This window comes from Tachysurus vachellii, chromosome 18, assembly GCF_030014155.1.
Source record: "Tachysurus vachellii isolate PV-2020 chromosome 18, HZAU_Pvac_v1, whole genome shotgun sequence".
Classification (NCBI taxonomy): Eukaryota; Metazoa; Chordata; class Actinopteri; order Siluriformes; family Bagridae; genus Tachysurus; species Tachysurus vachellii.
Genome location: NC_083477.1, coordinates 6605329 through 6629740, shown reverse-complemented (window position 1 = coordinate 6629740; position 24412 = coordinate 6605329). Strand labels below are relative to the sequence as shown.

Sequence of the window (24412 nt, the reverse complement as noted above, 5' to 3'; positions counted from 1 at the left end):
TGGAGATTTACAGTAAAGATTTAAAATGCGTTCGTTCTAATAGATTATTGTTTCCATAGTAACGGCTTTCACAATGACTTGTGTGGTAGATTCTCCACAGTCTGTAGTTGTTAGTTTTCTCCGAGGACGCATTTGCTTAGCATTTTTGTAAAGTGCTTCTAGTGCCAGGTCTTTAAAACTACCAGAGGTTTATGTAATACTCTTTTATTTTATTTATTGTTCTCGAACTCAGAAAAGTTTTTTTTTTGTTTGTTTTTGTTTTATTTTATTAACAAGGAGATCGAACGACTTGACTCCTCACAGCAGTTATGACTCTTTAAACATAACGTAAAACGGATTAAAAAAAGTGCAAAGTTTTCTTCTTTAATTCATTTCATGAGCTATTCATTCCAAATAACCTGGTACTCCTGAGATTCCAATAATAAAAGTGTGCCAAGTATAACGAATCATTTCACTTCTCATGTTATTATCAACCGTTATATATTTGAACTATTTGACTGATATATTCTTTATCGCACACCGTAATGAACAAGCACTGAATCATGATGAGAAATTTTTAGAGTATTTGCCATGCTAGATTTCTAGCTTTAGATTGGAGCACAATAAGCATCACGTCAAGTAAATTTCCATGCAGGCCTCATCAGCAAAAGTGTTAGTGTTTAAAGCTACTCTGTAATTGATTTTGGCAGGAAGCATGCTTTGCCTTTTCATAGTTTTGACCTTCTAGAATCTTCGCTGCCAGGCAGTCATTTCATCTGCTCCACACTGGAGATTTGACTCACACACACACACACACACACACACACACACACACACACACACACACACACATACACACATACACACAAATACGCACACTTATACCAAAGCTACACATGCACATGGGATAAGCCTGTTAGTATCTGAACATATCAATCTACAAACTGTTTCACGATCATAAACCACAAACTTCTTTCCTCTCTCTGTCCGTCTCTCTCTTTCTCACGCTCATACACACACCACACACACACACACACCCCACACACATATGCACACACGCATGCACACGCACCCCACACATACACGCACATACACGCACACACATGCACGCGTGCATGCTCATACACACACACACTCTTACACACACCACACACACACACACACACACACAGACACACATTGTGATTAAATGCCACAATAAACCAAGATTATTCACTAAATAACATTTGACAAAAGCAATTTCAAAAGTTTTGAAGGTTATTTTTTTATAGTAATCACATAGTTGGATTTGTTCCATCGTCACACCCATCTTTTTTTTTAAAAATCTCCATACTTTTTTCATCTCCACTCAAAGTGCCTGTAGAAATGGGGCAGGCGTTTTAGGTACGCTTTACTGAGTGCAGTTGGGGATTGAGAGAAGTGAACTGAATGAATGGCACGAAGAGCTCATCACTTCACTTTTCTTTGCTGAGTTGAGAATTGCATTTCTGCATTTTATTGCACGAGCTCATTGACTTTTTCTCTATTCTGTGTGACTGTAGGTGCTGGTTCGGAAAGCGAGCTGGGGTTTATACTGACTACATCTACCAGGGTCCCATGATCCTTGTTCTTCTGGTATGTTTGAGCTATTGTGTTTCAGATAGATAGATAGATAGATAGATAGATAGATAGATAGATAGATAGATAGATAGATAGATAGATAGATAGATAGATAGATAGATAGATAGATAGATAGATAGATAGATAGATAGATAGATAGATAGATAGATAGATAGATAGATGGACGGATGGATGGATGGATAGATAGACAGAGGGATGGGTGCACGGACTGGCGAGCGGGCGGGTAGACTGATTGATTGATTGATTGATTGATTGATTGATTGATTGATTGATTGATTAAAGCGTCCAGTAACAACATACAAAAAACACAATACTCACAAAACTGATTGTCAGCAATTAAGCTATAAGATTGTACAGATTAAAATGTCAACCCATTTAAGTTAAACTGTTAAAAATGTTATGCTGTAGCATTGTAGCATCAGCTAAGGCACAGCAGTGAGTACGTAGAGCAGATACCTGAAAAAATGTCCAGTAGCAGCAAGTAAAGTCAGATGAAAAGCTAAGATACTGAATCACTCCTCAGTTTGTATGTTTCCACTCCTGCCATACCTGAGAGATAGAGAACAGTCTAATGGCCAGGGGGACAAAAGAGTTCCCCAGTCTTGTAGTGAAGCATGACAGAGATAGCAGTTTGCCACTGAACACACTCCTCTGCCTGATGAATATGCTGTACAGAGGGGGTGGATGTTGTCTTAGATTCTCTCTGCTACTTTCACCAGTGAGTCCAGCTCTCTTCCAACCACAGAACCTGGCCTCCTCACCAGTCTGTCCAGTCGTTCCACAAATGAGCCATCAGTCAAATTTAATACTACAGTGTAGAAAGATTTACATAGTTAATTCATTAAATTAATTCAAGTCTGTATTTCTGATGTTTGGTGAGGAAATGAATAAGTAAATTCAATATATACGTGAATTGGACACATACAAAATCATACAGTACCACATGCATTAAAATGCTGTTTGTTACTGTTTGTCATAAAGTAGAAATTCTTGGTTAAAATTCAGTTAGTAATAAAATCAGCACCTACATTTATATTTGTTTAACTGTGAAAAATCAGGCTGTAGTAATTTAGATGTTTAGATGAAAAATTAGGGAGAACATCCAGAAGATTGTGTAACCGAGTCCAGATCTAACAGAACTCAATACGGGTTTTATACAAGTTTTATACATCGTTGTCAAATGAAAACTTTACAAAAAAATGAGGGTGGGTTTTCCAACATTGCCGCTGTTATTATGTAAAGGGTATGAAGTAGATTATTGAGATATATTATCATTCATCAGTACTGTATACTGTAGGGCACGAAAATTTAGTGTTATATCTTGGCCCAGCTTTTCCCAATAACAAACTGTATTTTTCTTTCACTCTCTCATTTCCTCTTGGTTTTTTTATACAGATCAACTTTATTTTCCTTTTCAACATCGTGAGGATCCTGATGACGAAGCTAAGAGCCTCCACCACATCAGAGACAATTCAGTATAGGTGAGTTAATGCAAGACTAAGAGTAATTAGACTAAAAATTTCCGTTAGCTATCAATTGGTTTGTTATTTGGGCGCACTGTTAGTTACAAATTAGTTCTTACACAGATTAGTTACAGACACACCAGAAGTATCTCACCCAAATAAGAATAACGGAAAAACAAAAACATCATGTTATGGTAACGTTTACTCATGTTATTATGGTAACACTGGTTACCAGGGCAAGACTAGCTTAACTAGAAAGATTGTTTATTGGATTAGTTTATTTGGATTAGTTCTTGAACAGATTAGTTACAGGCACCTCCCCAATTTTTGGCATCCAATTAAGAATCAAAGTGGAAAACTATGTTGTCATGATAACATTAGCACAAGTATCACAAATTTTCTAACAGTTTATTAGCCGTCTGCAATCATAATTAGTTTAGATATATTGGCAAAAATCTTGGATGTAAACATATCTAGTGTCTGTGCTTCTCAGGACAGATTACATTGTGAGCAATAAACTGGATGATGAAACGTGATTGGCTCTACTATAGTCAAGATGCTGCTTATCAAGCAGAAAACTCGTCTTTATTTTTTGTAATACATTCTCCCAAATCAAGCAAAAATTTTAGGCATCAAACCCTCAACATTTTGAGGGTCACTGCCATGCCAGTAAACAATTTAAAAAGGCGTGCCTTGCATCATACCACGAAAATAAGCATCTGGAGTTCATTGGAGCCAAAGTGGTCAGATGAAAAAATAGAGCTTTTTGAGCAACACAATCGGTGGGTTTATCAGAAAATGAAGGGAAAATCCCAAGAATGCTGAGGATCTGTTTTATTGTGGAATTGTTTTTCCCAAACAAAAAAAGGAGCCACCATTTTGTCAGCATGTATGTAGAAGTAATCAGGTGTACAAACTTTCACACACGCACACATACACTGAGTAGACTGTAGATTTTAATGTTTAAGGGTTTGCTCTAAGGTGAACAGACAGAGATCCAATAAATGTGTGTTTCCTTTCAGACTGTCAGTCATTCTGTGAGTCCTGTACGATGCACCTGACAGCCTATAGCTATTATTCATGCACTTGCCAGCCACATTCAATGTCCTGTGGCAAAATAATTCATGGGGATCAAACCAAATCTATCTTAGTCTCATTGTGTTGAACAGTCTGTGTGACATCCATCTTAACGTCATCGGTTGAGAACGTCACATTAATCTTTATCATCTCTTGCTTGCAAGCGATGATTAAATTCCGTTCATCTAATCTGATTGATTCGTTTGCCAATCATTTGATGACAGTAATGCAGCCCTGTCATTTGCAGTAATTACACTGTAGAGCAACAGCCTTCCCTGTTGATTATGCTTGCTACATTTCTCTATTGGATTTTAATCAAGGAGGATTTTTGTTGTTGCTGTTGCTTGTTTTATTGTTTTTTTTTTGTTTTTTTTTTTGGAAGTGGAAGCCTTTATATGTGATATCCATTACAGCACAGTGAAATTCTTTTCTTTGGACATCCTAGCTACGTAGTGTAAGAAAAAACAATGGTGAGAATGTCGAAGCTCTTAATGAAGATGTTTATTACAGCGTAGCGGTGATAAAATACATGAAGCACTTTGGGTCAAAAAGAACTCAGGACAGTTCCAGCTCGAACATTTTATTACCAAAACGGTGGGGTGACCACTGTTTAGCCAGATGTCTCTAAATGGTAATCACAATCACGTACAACTTTGCTCAGAGATGGTCCGTGATGCCTTGCTGCTGCTCCCATGTTAAAATTGAGTAAAGGGTATTAATTTAGTATTCTACACATATTCCTCAATGATATTTAAGACACTTTGGGAATTAGCTCCTTCTGACAAATATTATGGAGTGAAATCTGGGATGAGGCAGTCTGTAATTTCTTCCAGTAGTAAGTTTAGGTCCAGAGCATGCCATGATTTGCCCCTCTGGAGCAGAAAGGGTTAAGTGCCTTGCTCAAGAGTGGGGGGCTGGGGACTGTGTTCACCTTTGATGGTCAACATCTATAAATAAAAGAATTCCTCTTATGTCTTCTTCTGTGAAAGATAAACACAATTAGGGACCTGGTGTTGCAGAACCCAGTACATCCATCTAACAAGGTTTCTTTTCAGTCCCTTCAATATTAAATAAGAAAAAATATTTGTTGCAGCCCAATCCCATTTGCAAACACTTCCATCTCTATTTTGAAGCAGCCAAAAATTCATCCTGAAAGTTTGTTAGTCAGGTTTAAGTCACACTCCAATACTTTTATATTCATTTGCAGTAAATGACAAACTTCCTCTGGAACAATCTGCCGACATCGCTAAAAAGCAACTCATCCAAGCTAATTTGCGTCCAGAGTTTACAGAGTACTGCTTCTTTTGTTTTTGTTGTTGTTCTTTTGGCTGTTCGGGGGTTGCCACAACGGATCAAATGGCCTGCGTATTAGATTTAGCTCAGGTTTTACGCCGCATGCCCTTTCTTACGCAGAAAGAGAGAAAGTTCTAGAAATCAATAAAGGCAATATATATATATATCCCCCTACTATTATTGTTATAGAATCCCCAAGAACAATACAGAATGTAAAATCTATACAATTACAAAATGCAATTTCCCTCCACAACATTTAAAAAAAATTACCAATTACAAATACCAATAAATAAAATAAGATAAAACAAATAAACATTAACAGTGATTTCCACCTGGAGATCTCTTTTCCATGCTGATCCATCTTCTTCATTAAGAGCTTCGACATTCTCACCAAAAGCAATATTATTGTACATTTGGCTTTATATTAGATATCCAAAGGGTGTCAAGACATTTAATGTAAACTATATTATCTATCATACAAATGTTTGTGGACAACTGACCATAACACTTATATGTGCTTGTTGAGCATTTCATTTAAGATTTAGTCCCTGTTTGCTATTAGAATCTCTAATCTTTTAAGAAGATTCTAATCTTTCACTAGCTTTGTGCTCATTAAACTACAAGAGCATTAGTGAGATTGGGCCCTGATGTCATCTCAGAAGGTCTGGGGTGCAGTCAGGGTTCCAGTTCATCCCAAAGGTGTTCAATAAGGTTAACGTCAAGCTTTTGTGAAGGACATTCGTAGTGTTCTACATCATCCTTAATAAACCATGTATTCATACATTAGAGTGAGTTTGCTTTGTGCATAGGAACCTTGTCATGCTGGAACATTGTGTGGGTCTCTTAGGGTGTTTTCACACCTAGTTCGTTTGAGCCCTCCAAACGCTCTCGGAGCGGTTCAGTGTGTATATGTGAACAAACCATGTGATCTGAGACCCCTTAAAAGGACCCAGAAGCGAACCGTACTCAGACCACCTCCGGAGTTGGTCTGAGTACGGTTCGTTTGTGGGTTCGTTTGTGGTTCGATTTGTGTGTGACATGTGAAAGCAATGAGGTCCCGGTGCGCTTTGCGTTTCATTTCGCCAAATGTCCCTGGAGGCTTGCCATACCTACAGCCGTGTTCCATCACTGTGACTGCTGAAATCACAAAACCTTTCGCCATGGCAGGTCGCGGAGTCGTGTGGTCTTATGAAGAAAGCTGTGCACTTATTGATATTTGATTGTAAATGTACAATGTACTGAAAAATGTACCACAGCCATGTGATGACAACTTGTAAAGAGGCCATTTTGAATACCCAAAATCCATTGCTGCACAGAATTCTGGGTTCTGAGTTCTTATGAAGTTGAGGTGTGAACACGAAAGGGTCTGAGATCACTTCAATACTAAAGAGGACCAAAAAGAGAACTGGGTTGGTTCTCTTTTGAGTCCACTATGTTGTGAACACCAAACGGACTGAGGTCACATTCGGCTAGTTCCTTTTCTGGTTCACTTTAAGTGAACTGGGTTTGGTTCTTTTAAAACGAACTATATGTGAAAACAGACTTAGTATCAGAGAAGGGAACTTACAGGATGGGTTCAGGATGTATTTTTTTAACAGCACTGGTCAAGTAGACTAATATTACTGTTTGCCTGCATGTCTGCCTCAGTGATTTTGTTCCATCACCCTGATTAGTCTTAGAACTTTATGCAGAAATGAGACCTTCAAGTCAGACCGTTTCAAATAATTTTATCAGATCACGCAAGCAAATTAGCCCTCTGTAATTGGAATCATACAGTAATTGAACAACCTTTAGCTCATGTTGAGCAAGACTCTCTAAACCTTCTTGAACTGACATCTTTAACTCCATCTCTGACATTATAGGAAAGCGGTAAAGGCAACTCTGGTCCTGCTGCCTCTCCTCGGCATCACCTACATGCTTTTCTTCGTCAACCCCGGAGAGGACGAAATCTCCCAAATCGTTTTCATCTATTTCAATTCTTTCCTTGAGTCATTTCAAGTAAGCAATATCCTAATTGCAAGTCTTGAAAGCATTACAGCATAAAAAACATGAGTTATATTCCTTTTTTTTGCTGGTAGTGTAATTTAGTTTGTCATCTGTCTCCATAAAAGAGATTAAATGCGTATAACGGTTTATTTTAAAAGATGACTCTCACCAGTGAAACGTTTACATAAGCGTCACGCTTGTGAAAGTCATAATAATAATAATAATAACTGTTTGCAGTTGGTCTTTTGCCATTTTGGAAAGTCATATTACACTGACGCCGACTTGGCAAGTTGCACACTGTTTGGATAAGGAAGCAGTTAATTCAATCCTCACATTGCATAATTTTGTGCAGCTCTAAAGAAGAGGCCTGTTCTTGTGTTGGAGGTATTGAGATATTGATTAAAACATTGCGTTCAAGAGAGCAGGGCCAAAAATGTTTGGTTTCATTGTCAGAAGACTCTCAAGTAATCCAGAACCTCTCCTGATTTCAACCGAAGGATGATCACATCATCTATGAAGCATTCATAAATCCTCTGAAAAATACGATAATTCCTTCTATGCATTTTATACTCTAATAATAATGCCTCATAAAGCCCTTTGTAATGAATAATGAACCAGGAAATATTACTAAAGTGCCGTGTGATATTTATTTACTATAAAATTGTTTATTATTAAGCGTTATGACACTATTAACATGAAACTTTTTTGTAATGTTTGTAATGTTCATTCTAAACAATGTAAATATGTTTATGAGTCATTTATAGACGTTATGTCAATTATTATAAACACGTTCAGAAATTCTTTATAGAACTTTATTATAGCTTTATAAGGCTTAATTAGAGTTAAGAAAAGTTTAGAATGAAGCATTGTAATTTTACAAAAAAGAATGTGTAGAGTTTTAATTTGCATCAATTCTAATAATGCCTCTTAAAGCTATAATAAAGCTAATAAAGTTCAAAATGTGTTATTTATTTTTCATCCTATTAGTAATGTAAATGTACACTTTAAGTCTACATTAAGTCTAATCTTTAAGCTTTTAAGATTCGTTTCAACAGTGGATTACTTTTCATTTTGATTTTCAAAAACTTTATATATCAAAAACTTCAATATCCAAAACTTGTCATGGCAATTAGAGCTAAAGAGAAAAAAAATAAGCTCACAGAACTTCAAGGTGCTTTCATGTTGTACAGTGTATTATTTATTAAGACTTATGCTATGCTGTTAAACTAGAATTAGTTCTAAACTAGAACTGTAGAATTGCTTTTATGAACTTTTATATAAAGTAAAGACGTCAAGACTTGAAATAAAGCTATAAAACATTTATATTGTGAATGACAATTCATTGTCTTTATGAATGCACATCTAATGTATTTCCAAAGATACAAAGAATGTGTTATGTGACAGATTAGATAATTATATAGTGTTACAGATTATAGAATGGAGAGCATGGTACACACTTCACATATACAGATGATGAATATCACTTAATACAGGATCAAAAAAATCATTTAAGAAAGCAAAGAGAGAATGGTTTGAGTTTAAGCAGGAGAACAGTTTGGTTATTAGATTTAAATGTTATTTCATGGCATAGGAAAGCAGGCACTACTTATTATAAAAAATAATAACTGTTTTTCCTAATCAGAGTAAAATTACTTCTGTGTTTCTCATTTTTTTTTCCATGCGGCTTAGTTATTTAGTTTATGTGAAACACAAGCATGCTTTTTTTCTGCCTTATTTCACCATAAATGACGTAATCTTTCTTTCTCCGCTCGTCTCTCCAGGGTTTTTTCGTGTCCGTGTTTTATTGCTTCCTGAACAGTGAAGTAAGTAAACTCTTTTGCATTCCTCTCCCGCTCCACTCTTTCCTCTTCTAATAAGCCTTACTCATTTTACACGCACAGGAGCATAACTTCACCGTGTCCCCTAGGGAGAACGCTGCTAAAAACGCACTCTAAGTCAAAGCTGTCGAAAGTCTGAAGTGCAGCGCAAGCAAAACCAAGTAATTTGGCCAGAATCCCTGGGTCTGACCCATGCAATCAATAAGATCACATTGAGCTCCAGTTCTTGCTCCCAGCCGTAGTCAATAACAAAGGGGTCAATAATGATAAAAACAGGATTGTCATAAAATATTCATCAACGTAAGTAATAATTATGGTTTATCGTATAGAAATGGGTTTGATCCTTCTGGGATTAGTAGTTTAGAACATATCCTTAACCTGGAATAAAGGGAGCACTTCCTGACATAGAAAACTGATCCAAGGTCACTCAGAATCGATGGTAAAATCCGAAGAACAAAATCTGAGTAAAACATTACATCTAACGTCGGCCTTGTACCAAAAGGACAAACAAGTTGTAAACATCAGTGCTAACATTGATCCATATCCATAACCCAGTAATATAATATAGAGCTTGCCCACAAATACACTCAAATCAGCCACAGTATCAGACTAAGCGGCACGGCGGGTAGCTTTCATGGCTCCCTGCTTCGTGTTTGATCCGGAGTTCGACTTCTTGTCTCTGTGGAGTTTTGTGTATCCGTGTGGGTTTCTGCAGGGCTCTCTGGTTTCCTCCAACAATCCAAAAAATATGCTAGTGGGTGGACTGGCAACTGTAATGAATTTAATGTGCACACTTTCAGAAAGAACAGAAATGTGTGGTAGTAAGACAGTGTGTCATGTTTTACAGACATTCCTCCCATGAAATGCTCCTGGAATTTCACTTTGTCCTGAAGGATCTTATTTTATATTAGGAATTTATTGGAAGTCTGTGTGTATTTCATTAGAACTAAAATAATGTTGTGTTTTTGAAAATTACAGATGGTGCTGTGGAAGTCTTTAAAATCCTAAAAGATTTTCTGTAAAATTAAAATGATTTTTTTTGTTTTATATACATGATCATTGTGATTATGAAATATGATTATGAAACTTGACTCAAATTAATTAGAATTATATAGTATTATTAGGTTGATATGCTATATCTACCTTTAAACCTTGTATGGTGTTCGTAATTTTTGTTACTCAGCCAGTGTTCGTGGGTCTGCTGGACCCGCCGCATTTTTGGGTTTTTAATTCAACACAATAATAAATTTTATGTTAAAATACTCTACAGATGTTTACTTCATCCCAATTTCAAGCAATATAAACAGCATATATGGTTAATATTTGCCCTTTACCTTTATTACATCACATTTTTTAATTAAAGTGCTACTTGTTTTTTGTTGTTTTTTAATAAAATGTAATAATAAAAATAAAATAAAATTTATGAAAAATTTCATAAATAAAATAAAATAAATAAATAAATGAATAAATAAAATTTATAAAGTTATGAGTCGAAAAAAATCAACAAATTTACAAGGAAGCAAAGTTTTTTAAAACTATTGATGTTTATGAATATGGGTCCCACAGACCAAAACAACATAGAAGGGTTAAAAAAAAAAAAAAAAAAATCCTGTAATGATAATTAAAATATTTCACTTTGCATTCTCACATAGACCTGAACAGGGACCCAAATGGATCCCATTAAAACAGTCCTGTAAAAATGTACCTACATAACATTTAGGTCAAGTCAGCAATCATATAGAAATGATTCCAAAATATGATCGAAATTCTTATTCGAATCCTGTACAAGATTCTTATTTGAATTCATTATGGAATTTTTGACAAGTCTCATTATGATGTTCATTATAATAACTCATTATTATAAGTGACACAAACCGTACATTATGGTACGTTTGAGATATTAAGATGAATGAAAAACAAATCATTATCACTTTCAAAACTTTGAATGTGATATAAATGTTGGCAGTAACTTGTAGGCGTCCTACTGTATGCCTTCTTCCCTCTTACAAATCATTGAAACAACATTTCGGATCATCTGAATAATATTTGATTTCCCCGTATCCCAGCTCTCCCTGCACATTCCTGCTGATATGTTTCTTCTAACTCTTCCAGATTTCTTGGAAAATCTTGTTCAATCTTCATGACATATCTGTTATAACTCTCCCAGATGTCACACTATCTCTTTCAGAAAGGCAGAAAGGATCATGATAAAATCTAATCTCAAATATAAGATAGATAGATAGATAGATAGATAGATAGATAGATAGATAGATAGATAGATAGATAGATAGATAGATAGATTGGTTGATTGATTGATTGATTGATTGATTGACTGACTGACTGACTGACTGACTGACTGACTGACTGACTGACTGACTGACTGACAGACAGACAGACAGACAGACAGACAGATAATATCATGTGTAATAATATGCATAACAATAATAACATTGTTATCAGCAACAGTAAGTTAACTATTAGTAAGTTCAATTATAAATATTTTACAAGAGCAAAAAAGGATTTATTTTACAAAGTAATTAGTGTTGCTTTAAAAAATGTAGGATAATGGCCAAAGCTAATGTTAATACTGATTCATATGGTTTTATTTTTGTGAAACTGAACCTTCCTGCTACTTTTAACGAAAAAGAGTTGCTTGCTATGCTAAACTTTCTCCAAGTCAAAATAGTGCTCTTCTAGTCATAATAAAATGACATTAAAAAGAAGTTTTCACCAATTGTAGCAAGGCATAATTTAAATTTGGAATTGTGTATTCGTGTGAATTTGTTCATTTGTAATATCTTTTGTTTTGTAATAATACAATTGAATCCTGTTTGCATGCTTTCACTTTGTAGCCACTTATAACTACAGCTCTATTTAAAGCACAATTCTAGTGGTCAAAAGGAAGTGGTTCATTTTCTATAGCAGTAGATCTGACAGTAGTTTATATCATATTAATACACGCATTTAAATACGTTGTAGATTCTATTGTAGTGATTAACACTGGGATTTAAAGTCATTAATAATTGTTAAATTTAACAAGTCTGGAAGGTGTCGTTGCTTTGTAATATTCCGTGGTCTATCACTAGAAAGTCTTTTCTCATTTCTTACAATTCCAGTCACTGCAGAAATGCAAGTAATACAATAATTGGCTTATAGTTAATGCTAGAATATTTTTTACAAAGATTCTCTGAGTTTTAACCTCACTGACATGCTCTATTTTTCTTGAAAGCATGTCGTGATGGTTGCCGTGATCTGTGACTTGAATCAAAATACTCTTGACTCTAATCTAGAAAAAAAAAAAAACGCTTAGGAAACCCGGTTATTTGTAATGCTCAATAAAGGCAGATATGTCGATGAGAGAGAGAGAGAGGGAGAGAGAGAGAGAGAGAGAGAGAGAGAGATTCTGAAGTTTTTCTCTAGTAGATAGGGAACTCCTGCCCTGTCATAAGTGCAACACTAGGGTCAGAACTGCAGTTTACCCTCCACTGTTAAAGTAGCCAGAGATGGTGAGCTCTGCGGAAGACAAGGCAACCCAGAAGCCATGTCCCACATACTAAAAACAGAATGGTGACTTAATGTTTATCATGGCAAGTTTCTCATTGATTTGCTGAGATGCAGGTCTTTGAAAGGGATATTTCTTTGACTGGCAGATCACTGATTAAATAAAACAACCTAACTCTATCAATGCTTAAATATTTTATTACCTTTCAACCATGTTTAATCACAGCTGCACAGCACTCTGCCTGGCTTTCATGCTGTTTAGAATGCTTTTTCTACGTTAGATATTTATTGTATAATTTCACGATGAGATAGCAGACAGTAAAAAGGCATATAATGTTTTTGCTTATTAATTATTTTCTGTTATTAAAATAAAACTGTAAATTTCCTCTTTAGCCCTTGTACTAATATTACAATACTATATTAATACAAAAAAGGAAGTGTTTCATTCCTCTTATACCACAGAAAGTTGCAATTTTAATATGAATTAATAAACTACTCATTATGCTTTAACTGACCATGATTTGCCATGTTACTGCAACACCAGAAAATCCTCAATACTTTCCACATGATTCTTATGGCACTGATACTGGAGACTGTTACTGTAATAATCTTCTCACAATATCAACGGCGATACATTTTTCCTTGTTAAATAATAACATTTTGCCTGTGTTGGCATTGTTTGGCTTGGATTATCCATTCATCCATTCATCTTCTTTAATCGCATATCCTACACATTGTCAAAGGCCACAAGGCTGGAAACAACCAACCAATCACAGGGCACAGTTGCACATAGCGTCACACACAAATTCAGAGATGCCAGTCCACCTTTATATCATGTATTTGGATTAGGGGTGGAAAGGGGGAGGAAACTGGAGTACCAAAAGGAAACCACTAAATTGTAGGGAATAACAAGCTCAGTGAACACATGCAAATGTCAAATCCTCAACCCTGGAGGTAGAAGGCAAATGTGCTTAGGTTTAGATTTTGTGATAGATAGATAGATAGATAGATAGATAGATAGATAGATAGATAGATAGACAGATAGACAGATAGATAGATAGATAGATAGATAGATAGATAGATAGATAGATAGATAGATAGATAGATAGATAGATTTTGAAGAATTCGATTAGAGAACTCTATAGCACTATAGCATAAAGTGCAACTATAATGTACTCCAGTCCTAAGTGCTTATTAACACACAATTTCACTATCTCCTCTTTGTGCAAACATATCTCATGTCTTGTTTCCACTTAGTTGAAATATACCTATAAAGTCAGGAAGAGTAAAGTTGGTTAGTGAACGATTGTTGTAGAATACTCAAATGTGTGACAAGAAGTCTGTCACTTTGTTGGATAGACGATCTAAACGTCACTCACCTGATTATTCACTGTAAGAACAACAGCTGCTCAAAGCAAAAACTTTTCTTTGCTCAAATCACAATCCTTTTATTAATCTTAAGTTAAAAATGCCAAATTGCATTGAGCAAACAGCAGACTGGTAGAAGCAGACTCAGAAGAAGAGCATTATTTGCCAAGATGTTCTGCCTCTGATCTAACTTCTGACATATCTGTCAAACATTTTTCCCCATAGAAAAACACAGCATACACACAGCACACAGCTGTCTTACCCATTATGGCCTCACTAGCTGAGGACACATTTAAAGGTCACATGGAAATTGAGCTGACATTTCGCTTAATTCCCACTAGGAAACTCGTGTAATCCTAAAGAACATAACTTGATATGTAATTAGTGTCTTTTTTTTCCACCCTGTGCTCTTGAACGTTTTAATTACCAGCATGGAAGTGTGCAGTGTTTTAATAGTTATTTTTATTTGAGTTATATTAAAGTAATTGTTCTTTAAAATTGTGAGGTGACCTCTATTAGCTACAACAGTCGTAACCTTTAGCAGTGTAACGTCAGATGACATACAGGCAAGATAAAATGAGGCAAATGAGCCATGATTTGACACCAATAATAAAAGGACTTGTTGGATAATAAATGATAACACCACTGAAATTGTCTATACAACACAAGAAATAAATATCTCAAAGCAACGAGGGGAAATAAGGCACAGGTGAGGAATTAGGCAGGGAAGACAGATCTGAAAAACAAAACAGAAACACATGGCAATCTTTGTCATGGGAAACGTGAGCTTGTGACAGCACCACATTATTGTGATGTTTTGATTATAGTGTTCTCAGTTATGCAGTTAGGCTTCTTAGAGGTGAACTAGTGTAAATAATATCAGAATATTTTTGAAATATTGGTCACCGGTGGGGGGCCACGGTGGCTTAGTGGTTAGCACGTTCGCCTCACACCTCCAGGGTTGGGGGTTCGATTCCCGCCTCCACCTTGTGTGTGTGGAGTTTGCATGTTCTCCCCGTGCCTCGGGGGTTTCCTCCGGGTACTCCGGTTTCCTCCCCCGGTCCAAAGACATGCATGGTAGGTTGATTGGCATCTCTGGAAAATTGTCCGTAGTGTGTGATTGCGTGAGTGAATGAGAGTGTGTGTGTGTGCCCTGCGATGGGTTGGCACTCTGTCCAGGGTGTATCCTGCCTTGATGCCCAATGACGCCTGAGATAGGCACAGGCTCCCCGTGACCCGAGGTAGTTCGGATAAGCGGTAGAAAATGAGTGAGTGAGTGAGAGATTTAGTGGTCACCGGTGACCTATATTACCCAAAATCTGGTTCGACTCACCTGCTGATATTGGCACCACTGGGATTTAGCCCTGGATAAAGGGCTAGCCTAGCATAGTCTAGCTTTTGTTCTTTTGTCTGTTTAGCTCTCTCATTTGCTCATAGACATCTAACTAGACAAACCGTGTCAGCGGTAGTTCTCAGCCGTACGTTATATACAGTAATGTCATTGCGTTCTGGATCTTCGAGTCAAGCATCTTCTGTCTTCAATATTTCGCCATTGGATTTCCCATTATTATAATGTTTTATATTGCTGAAAAATTGTAAGTGATAAAAAAGCACCTACTATAGATTTTCAGCACTAACAGCAAAACCTGGCCATGATCCCTTATGTTTGAGATCATTAACAGCTACTGCACTGGCAATGTCACCCTGTCATGTCAGTGACAACTTATTCCTCGCATTAATAATGGAAAGCAAGTAACATCAGCACCAGAAATCCCTAAGCAGATTACAAATATTCCAATAAACATTTTAAATGCGTATCGCAAGCAGTTTTTCTTTCAGTATCCAGTGAAGCCTTGAAGAACCTTTAATTCTATAATGTACGTAAGTACAATTTTTCAGGTTAGTGTCAAAAAGCATGCGTACAGTACACGTCGTAATTCAGCTGGGAAGACATTACTGCAGATTTTTACACAGTCAAATGTCTGACAAGCCAGGGTTTTAACAGATCAAAGCCTCTGCCTAAAGTATAATCTAGATGGATTCAGATAAATTTTTCTGGCTTCCTTTATTACCTCCAAAGTACAAGTCAGAAAAAAAGAACTCGGTGTCCTCTCATTATGATGCATGCTGAATACAAATGACTAAAGAATGATCTTTCATGAGTTTCTTCTTTCTTTCTTTTTTTACATCCAAGTCTAGTCCATGCAGAGATCCTTAGATGGATGAGTGTTACAACACCAGCATATAGAAAATTAAAGCAACTAATATTCAAGCCAAGCTTAACAAATCACACCAAGTTATACGATTACATTGGAATTTATCAGATTATGTTACAATTATCTTAAGATTACTGATACACAGTTCTGTTACAGAAGGAACGTTACATATTTTATATTTTGAATAATGAACTGCTGAATTTCAACACGCAAGGAAAATTCTTGCTACAAAAGGCAGGTTGTATAGGCTAATGCAAAGCTACAGCTGTCACAGTTCCCTCCTTTCAGCCCATGAATCAGGGCAGATAAGCACTGCTCTCATGTTGGTTTGTTTAAAGCTCATACATTCTGCTTCATCTAGTTGTGACATCTGCCTTCGTTTTTGATTGTAGTCCTTTCCTCTCCTCTATCCTGTCATTGGTATATCTACCGATTGTGTTCTTCTTTTCTCTGTTTAGATTGTCATTAGTTTATCTATTTATTCCTTCTTGCCATAGGGACTGTTTATATATCTACTTGGGAAGTCTTGCCATTAATTTGTCAGTTAAGTTCGATCCTTGTTCTTTGCTTCCCTAAGTTAATGAATAGCAAATCAATTTTAGGCATTTGCATCTTGCCTTTCACTACCACTCATTAGAAAACAACAGCACTGAACACCTTTTATTGCAGCTAGCAACAATCGATGGCTGGTCTATATTACCAGTCGGCCGTCCAGGGAAATAAATATGTATACAATGTGAGAGTTAAAATTAACCACCACCATTAATTATCAAAAATGTGGGATTGGTTGTGTCTGTGTCTTGGGAAATATCCCAAGTAACCCCACATATGTATGTGATTGGGTATCTTGTTCTGTACTTATTCCCTCAAGATTAGAAACTCAATAACTTTTATTGAGTTTCTTAGAAGTGATTGCAAACCTCTGCTTCTCTCCCCAGGTCCGTTCCGCTGTCCGGAAGCGCTGGCACCGTTGGCAGGACAAGCACTCGATCAGGGCACGGGTGGCACGGGCCATGTCCATTCCCACCTCGCCCACTCGGGTCAGCTTCCACAGCATCAAGCAGTCATCCGCTGTCTGATCTTAACTCATATAGAGCACTACAACTTTCCTTTTAGTGCACTCCCCCTTATCCTCCATTGCTAAGGAAACCCAGGGAACAGCTGCAGTCCAAACAGGGTACGAGACTTTCTGTTGAATAATGCCCCGAAAAGTGGTGTGCAAATGTAGAAACAGGTTCTAGACATGTCTACCAGCCTGGTGGAGAAAAGAAAAGAGAGTTGGGGGAAAGAAACCTGAAGCAGGAGTTACCCTCTGTTCAAGTGAAAGGGGGATGAGACTATTTGATCATCCTTTGAAGAATTAGAGGTAGAAATTCCAAGCTCCAAAAACACACTGTGATGGGGCCTGTCTGGTTGTAATGGTCAACCTTTAATTTCATTTTTTCCTCTTCTTTTTGTGTGAGGGATTTTTCAGTCGGAGACTGCTGGGGTCAAATCAGGATAAAGTCGTTTCAGGATAACGAAGCCTGGAAGCATTATGGAGAAGTCTGTCAAATACCTGCAGATTCAAAACAAAGTATTTGGCAAACTTTGACAGTGACACTTTCCATGTGGTGATAGATGGAACATGTCTGTTTGGGATAAAAAAAAAATTGATGTTGGTACTAGATAGCTGAAGTATTGTATATTAGAATGGGTACATGTTCAGAAAATATATGGACCATCTCTCAAATATAAAACAATTGCAGCTTTCTCAGTCTGATGCCCTTTAACATAAGGATTTCGTACATTTCAATCATGAATTCTCAGTTATTTTGTGTTTTTTTTGGCTATGAAAGGCAGTCAAATATCACAGAAAGGGTTCAGAGGTTTGTTAAAGCACTACGCTTTCTACTATCACAGCTTCTCAAATGTTTTCCCACGACTTGTACTATTCCGCTAAGCAAGTTAAACAGAAAGATTTCCTAAGACAGTAGTAACTATAATGAACCCCAGAAGCTGGCATATAGTTTGTGAGTTTTTTTCAAGAGAATTCATTCATGAGGACCAATAATATAATCTTAGAAACTATGAAATTTCAATGAAAATGAACAAATATGATTATTGTTTATTGATTCTTGCATTTTGTCCATTCACTGCATTATGGAAAGCTATTGAGTTTCTTTCACTTTTCTAGTCCTACAAATAATCCGTACTTTAGCACACTGTGAAGATTTGACCTACGTTGTATATCGTATGTCTAAACAATCTCCATCCAAATTGGGACAGATTTTAAAAACAAGAGCAGAAAGAAGTGAGCACCGTCATACATTTTACTACATGACCATTACAAGGTTTTGGAGCAAAGAAAATGCTTTGATAAAGAAAGAAAAACAAACTGTTTAAAACCAGAAAAAAAAATACTGTTACGTACCATTTTTAGGGACTGTAACCCCATGGCCAACTAGATGTATTCAGTTATAATCTAGCTTTCTGTTTAGATACTGCTTCATTGTGCAAATTGCTTCAGGCAAACAAGGTGCATACAAAGCAAGATGCACTAGAAATAAGAAAAGGCAATGAGAAGAGGATGAGGATTCTCTAAATATAAACCCAAACCGCACCAAAAGCATGTAGAGGCGTGTGAGAGGATTTGTTTGTGCTATTAATAGACACAGTTTCAGTGTTCCAGATTTAAAGCCCTGTCAATTTGTACAGAAACTAGAAACACAGTCGGACTTTGATCACTCAAGCTTCTTGCAAAAAGTCAGAAAGTGTCAAGCACAAGAAGGCAGCCATTATGTTAATTGTAGAAAGTGTTTTTTTCTTCCTAGGGCAGTGGGGTTTTTTTTTTAGGGTTTTTTGATAACGCATGCTGATAAAACATTTAGGAGAGATATATGAGATGGCAGAAGATTAAAGTTGCACTGCCCCAGGGATCTAAAATTCTAATCCAATCTATGATCTGTGCCATTGGGATTGAACTATAAAGCTGTTCATATCAGTAAGAAGGGCAACATCTGCAAACATCATTCAGATCTCTCTGAATTTGAGAAACTTACAAGCCAGAGTGAGGAAATGTTCACTCAGAACTTCTGCTGTAACCCAACATTCACACTGTTAACCAAGTGTCAATATAATAGCCAACCATTTATTTTCACTGTATATAAGTGTCATTGTCTAGCAACATTTGAATTAAGATTTTCTCGGTTCTACTAATAATGACTTAGAAATTAGTAAGATATTATGAAAAAATAAAACATGATAACATAGCTAGTACAGCTACCTTGTATTACTAATCTGTCAACGAGGTTAGTATGAAGCCTACCCTGTAACAATCACACACAAATTCACAATGAATAGTCATGAATTTGTAGTTCATGGTTAGAATTGTCACTAAATTTAATTCATTTACATTTACAGCATTTAGCAGACACTCTTATCCAGAGTGACTTACAGTTTTATTTCAGTTCATACACCTGAGCAATTGAGGGTTAAGGGACTTGCTCAGGGGCCCTGCAGTGACAACTTGGTGGACCTGGGATTCGAACCAATGACCTGTCCGATCAGTAGTCGAACACCTTAGCCACTGAGCTACCACATCCCACAAAATGTGGTATCACTTAAAATGAGTTAGATATAGAAGTCAAATGTATAGCTATTCTTTGTCATGGTACAGAAAAATGGTGGAAAGGCTAGTAAACTCAAAAACAATTACATTATAAATATACTCCAAGATTGCCCTGCGAAGGGTTGGCACTCCGTCCAGGGTGTATCCTGCCTTGATGCCCGATGACGCCTGAGATAGGCACAGTCCCCCCGACTGTTTTGATAGATGTCTACGATAGATGTGCAATTGATCAAGACTAGATTTGTAAAAGATAAACTAAAATGAGTAAATAATATCCAATAGTATCTGAATGATAGCATCTGAATACTACAATATTTTATTGTGATCATGAATATGAATGTCTGTGTTGATACATAAGTTGATATATAAAACATATTTTGCTAGAGTTGCACTTAGACGTGCACTAGGAATAAGAGAATCACAATTTTGGTTTAATTTTATCCCAATTTGGTCTTGGTCTTATATCAGGGTTTGCCCACTGGTGTTTGTTCACTGCAGTTTACAATATAATACAGCTTGGTTTGTTGTTTTATTTTTTGTTTATACTCTTTAGAGTTGGTCTAGTCTTGGCCATGACTTGGCCATCTACCTTAACCAGAATTCTAAAATCTCATCTCAGATTCTAAAGAAATCTAAAACTATAACTTTTTGGAAATGTGTCCCCTTTGGACCTGATATTGTTAAATTAGTAGATGAAGCATCGGTGGCAAAAATTCCTGTGTTCGTTCAGCACTCTTCATTCCACTCAGCTTTCTTGCATGTTGCTGTATGATGAAATAAGACACATTTCTAGAATGGGTAAAAAAGTTGAGCTTCAGACAGAAGTATTGATCGCCATAAAGAAACATTTAATTCTCTGTGATGTTTTCCACTTGTGAGAGTCCCCAAATGTGCAGTAAAATGATAGCGAGAGTCCTTTAAGTGCTCTTTCAGACATTCACAATGCTAGATCTATTACTTCAGACTGAGAACGCAAAAAAAAAAAAACAATATGTTTTTCATTAAGTGATGAGACCCGCTTTGACAGATGCTGATGGATATATTATTTTTTGTGCAATCATTATTAAGGAAGATCACACCTGTTTCTCCTTAATCAAGCATTTAAATGACATGAAAACCTGCACGATTATGTCATCTTTGTAACTCTGGTTTCCTCATTAAAGTGGGGATCTTGATTCGAAAAAACACCTCACAGGTCCATGATTCTGAGCCTCAGCTGACCGAGACCTGTGACCTACAAACCGCTGACTCTGGGCACTGAGCAGCACCTAACCATTGGATGATATCCATAAAGCACTGACACTCAGGATCTATAGCGTTGCTACTTTCTCCCATGTTCTATATATTCTCTAGTGTGTTAGTCAAGTGTCAAGGTGAAGCAGCTAAGCATGTATGTAATTCTGTACATTCAGCCAGCGCTTTCTATTTATAACATATATAATTATATATAACCATGTACAGCCGCTGTATTTAAATTCTTTTTTTAACATATATGTACCTAACATTTCTGGCTTTTGTTCCCAACATTTAAACAGAAAAATCACTTTATACTCAATGCATTTCTCTATACTCCTTTATTTGTCATAAGACAACCTTTCAGCATCAGATCAGTACTAACACTAAACTAAACAGCAATAATAGCCTGACATCTAATACTGGCCTCTATAAAGTGTTTGTTGCTACATATACTGCTTATTAATCAGAATTATTTGCATTGTAAGAGCTAGCATTTTAAGATATTTGCATTCAGCTAGTTTGCTCACATCACTTAGCTAACATGCAAGACATAGATAGCCTTAGCTAATGGTTCCCCAGCTTCTGTGGTTTATTGGTAAATGGTCACTAATTTAACTTCAGTAACTAAAAGTTTATGATTTTTCAGTTTGTGATTTTTCTTTACTTTCATACTTGAGTGTAGAATCTGAAGCTGTATGTCAACTTTTTCCAGAGGATGTATTTAGTTAAGCAATTGCACTTTTACTTGAGAAAGGATTGGGGTACATTTACCACCTTTCCCCTTTATTAGGAACACATGTACCTCTGCTCATTCCCGAAATAATCTGAATTATCCAATCATGTTGTAGCACAAAATGTTGCAGAAACAGATTCAGCTAATGTTCACAACAAACATGAGAATGGAGGAAGCCATCTCACCGTTGCATGGTTGCTGGTGCCAGATATGCTGTTTTGCAAATTTCAGAGATTTCCTGGGAATTTCATACATAACTTAGTTTGCACAGAATCGAGTGAGCATCCTCTCTATGGCCAGAAATGTGTAGTTGATGAAAGAGGTTAGAAACGAAAGAGTCAAATTTACCTGGTGAGCAGAAAAACGTCTCAGAATGCACAACACATTGAACCTTGAGGAAGATGAGCTACAAAAGCAGAAGACCACATGGGGTTCCACTTTCTGTCAGTTAGTATCAGAAATCTGAGTTCACTTAGGTTAACTGCAACTGCCGTAACTCAAATCGAACAGTTGAATACCAGACAGTTGAGTACCGGACAAAGAAAGAATAATAAAATATACATATAATTAACTTTCCATGTTATTTACAGACAAACCCTAGCCCTAACCCTAGCTGTTAAGTGAAAGACACTGAAGGATATCAGAGGCTCTCGTTCACAATCACATCTAAACCTTTTTTTAATTTTTATACTTACTCGCTCTCTGTACTTAAAACAAATTACTACTGATAATAAATATTCCTGCTCGCAGATATTATTTCAAAGCTAAAAAAAAAAATAACAATAGTATTCCTGAACTTTAGAAGAGTAGTAATGTGTAAGAAAAACAATACAAATAGTCCCTTATTCAAAGCTGTGAACTGTTGTATTATTGCTGAACCTTTTTCCTTTTTATCTTTTTTATTTATTGATTACTTTTTTTTTTTTTTGAGAAATGAAAGCCACACGACAATTCTGTAAAACTCGATTTATTCATTTTCACAATATTCCACCAGCACACCTGATGTGTACTCATTTTTTTGGTAGTAGTGTACATTTTAAACCTATCAATCAATATTATTTTCCTATGTTGTTTCCACAATGCAAAAAGATATAAATATATATATGGTTGTATATTTGTATGTATTGTAGTTCAGTAGAACTCCCATCTACAAAAGGGTCAGTGTCTGTATCAGATTTGTTGGCCGTAGTCCTGTAGACTATATCGAGGTTCTTTGCAGATATCCTTTTATTTTCTTTCTAAAACGCTTTGTTGTCATATGATTGCATATATGTAAAGCCTGATTAGGAAGAATTTTTTGTTCCAATCTTTATTTCCATATAAAAAAAAATCGAAGATGCTGTGTTTTTATTTCGCTTCTGATTCATTCGGTTCTTCTTCTCTTGTCTGCAGTAGACATGAGCTGTACAGGGCCTGGACCGAGTTGTATCTTTAATGTTCTAATGTGTGTTGTGGAGTTTTTTTTGTTTTTTTTCTGTTGTGCTCATCAATGTCATGAAGGTGTACATATAAACTATTTATTTATATGTATATGACACAGAAATCTATATTTATTACATTATTTAAAAGGAAAATGTTTAGAGTGTGTAGGTGTACAAGTATCAGAGCTCATTAAATACCAAACTGAAGTGTGTGGATTTTGAATGGAGGAATAGATTGTGTGTGTGTGTGTGTGTGTGTGTGTGTGTGTGTGTGTGTGTGTGTGTGTGTGTGTGTGTGTGTGTGTGTGTGTGTGTGTGTGTGCGTGTGTGTGTATGTGTGTGTGTGTGTGTGGGTGTGTGGGTGTGTGGGTGTGTGAGCTTCTGCAATGAACGTCATATTTCACTACAGTACATCTGTTTACGTGTTGCGTCATTTTCATGGGAATTGAGGACCTGTTCTGGATTGTATCGAAGATTTTCTTTGTTCTAAAATGATCTCGCAATCTTTAATTCCGTTGATTGTTTTTGCATTACAATGTTGAAGGATTTGATACTACTATGTTATGATGCGTTTTGGAAATTTAACGTCTTATGTCTCTTCACAGCACAAATTTGAAGTCATGGGAAAAACAAAATATATGAGATCCAAATGAAAGGGAATGTAATTCAGCCGTAGATTTGTGGCAAAATCATTTCATTCCATTATTGGACAATGAAACTGAAAGTGTATTATAGAGTCAAATTATTAAAAAGTGTTTATCTCAAAAATCACTCTATGTAAGTCTGTCACATTTTGCCTTAATTTATTTATTTTTTCATGTTGTGAACTCTTTATCTCATCTTATTTACTTATAATCTCACCTATTGTAGGCTACTACCTGTAAAGTTTATACTGGGTAAAGAGCCAGTTTAACATGTCATGCAAAGTAAACGTACAAAAGAAAGCCACCAGGAAACACTATAACACTTAAAAATTCCTTAAATCTTAAAAATTCATTTTCAGAATGTTTCACCAGCCCAACCGGTGTGTACTCATTTTTGGCATACATTTCTAACATATCCTTCACTATC

The 24412-nt window shown here is 36.2% G+C and overlaps 1 protein-coding gene across 1 annotated transcript in view; it reads left to right on the top strand.

Annotated features, from left to right (window-relative positions):
• The window catches only part of crhr1 (corticotropin releasing hormone receptor 1), an 80454-nt gene extending 62992 nt beyond the window's left edge, over nucleotides 1-17462 (top strand). The window contains exons 9-12 of the mRNA XM_060892418.1: nucleotides 1521-1593; nucleotides 2995-3080; nucleotides 7295-7430; nucleotides 17280-17462. Of these exons, the coding sequence (XP_060748401.1) occupies nucleotides 1521-1593; nucleotides 2995-3080; nucleotides 7295-7430; nucleotides 17280-17420 (436 nt within the window). The 3' untranslated portion in view covers nucleotides 17421-17462. The remainder of the gene's footprint in view (nucleotides 1-1520; nucleotides 1594-2994; nucleotides 3081-7294; nucleotides 7431-17279) is intronic.
• The last annotated feature ends 6950 nt before the right edge of the window (nucleotides 17463-24412 follow it).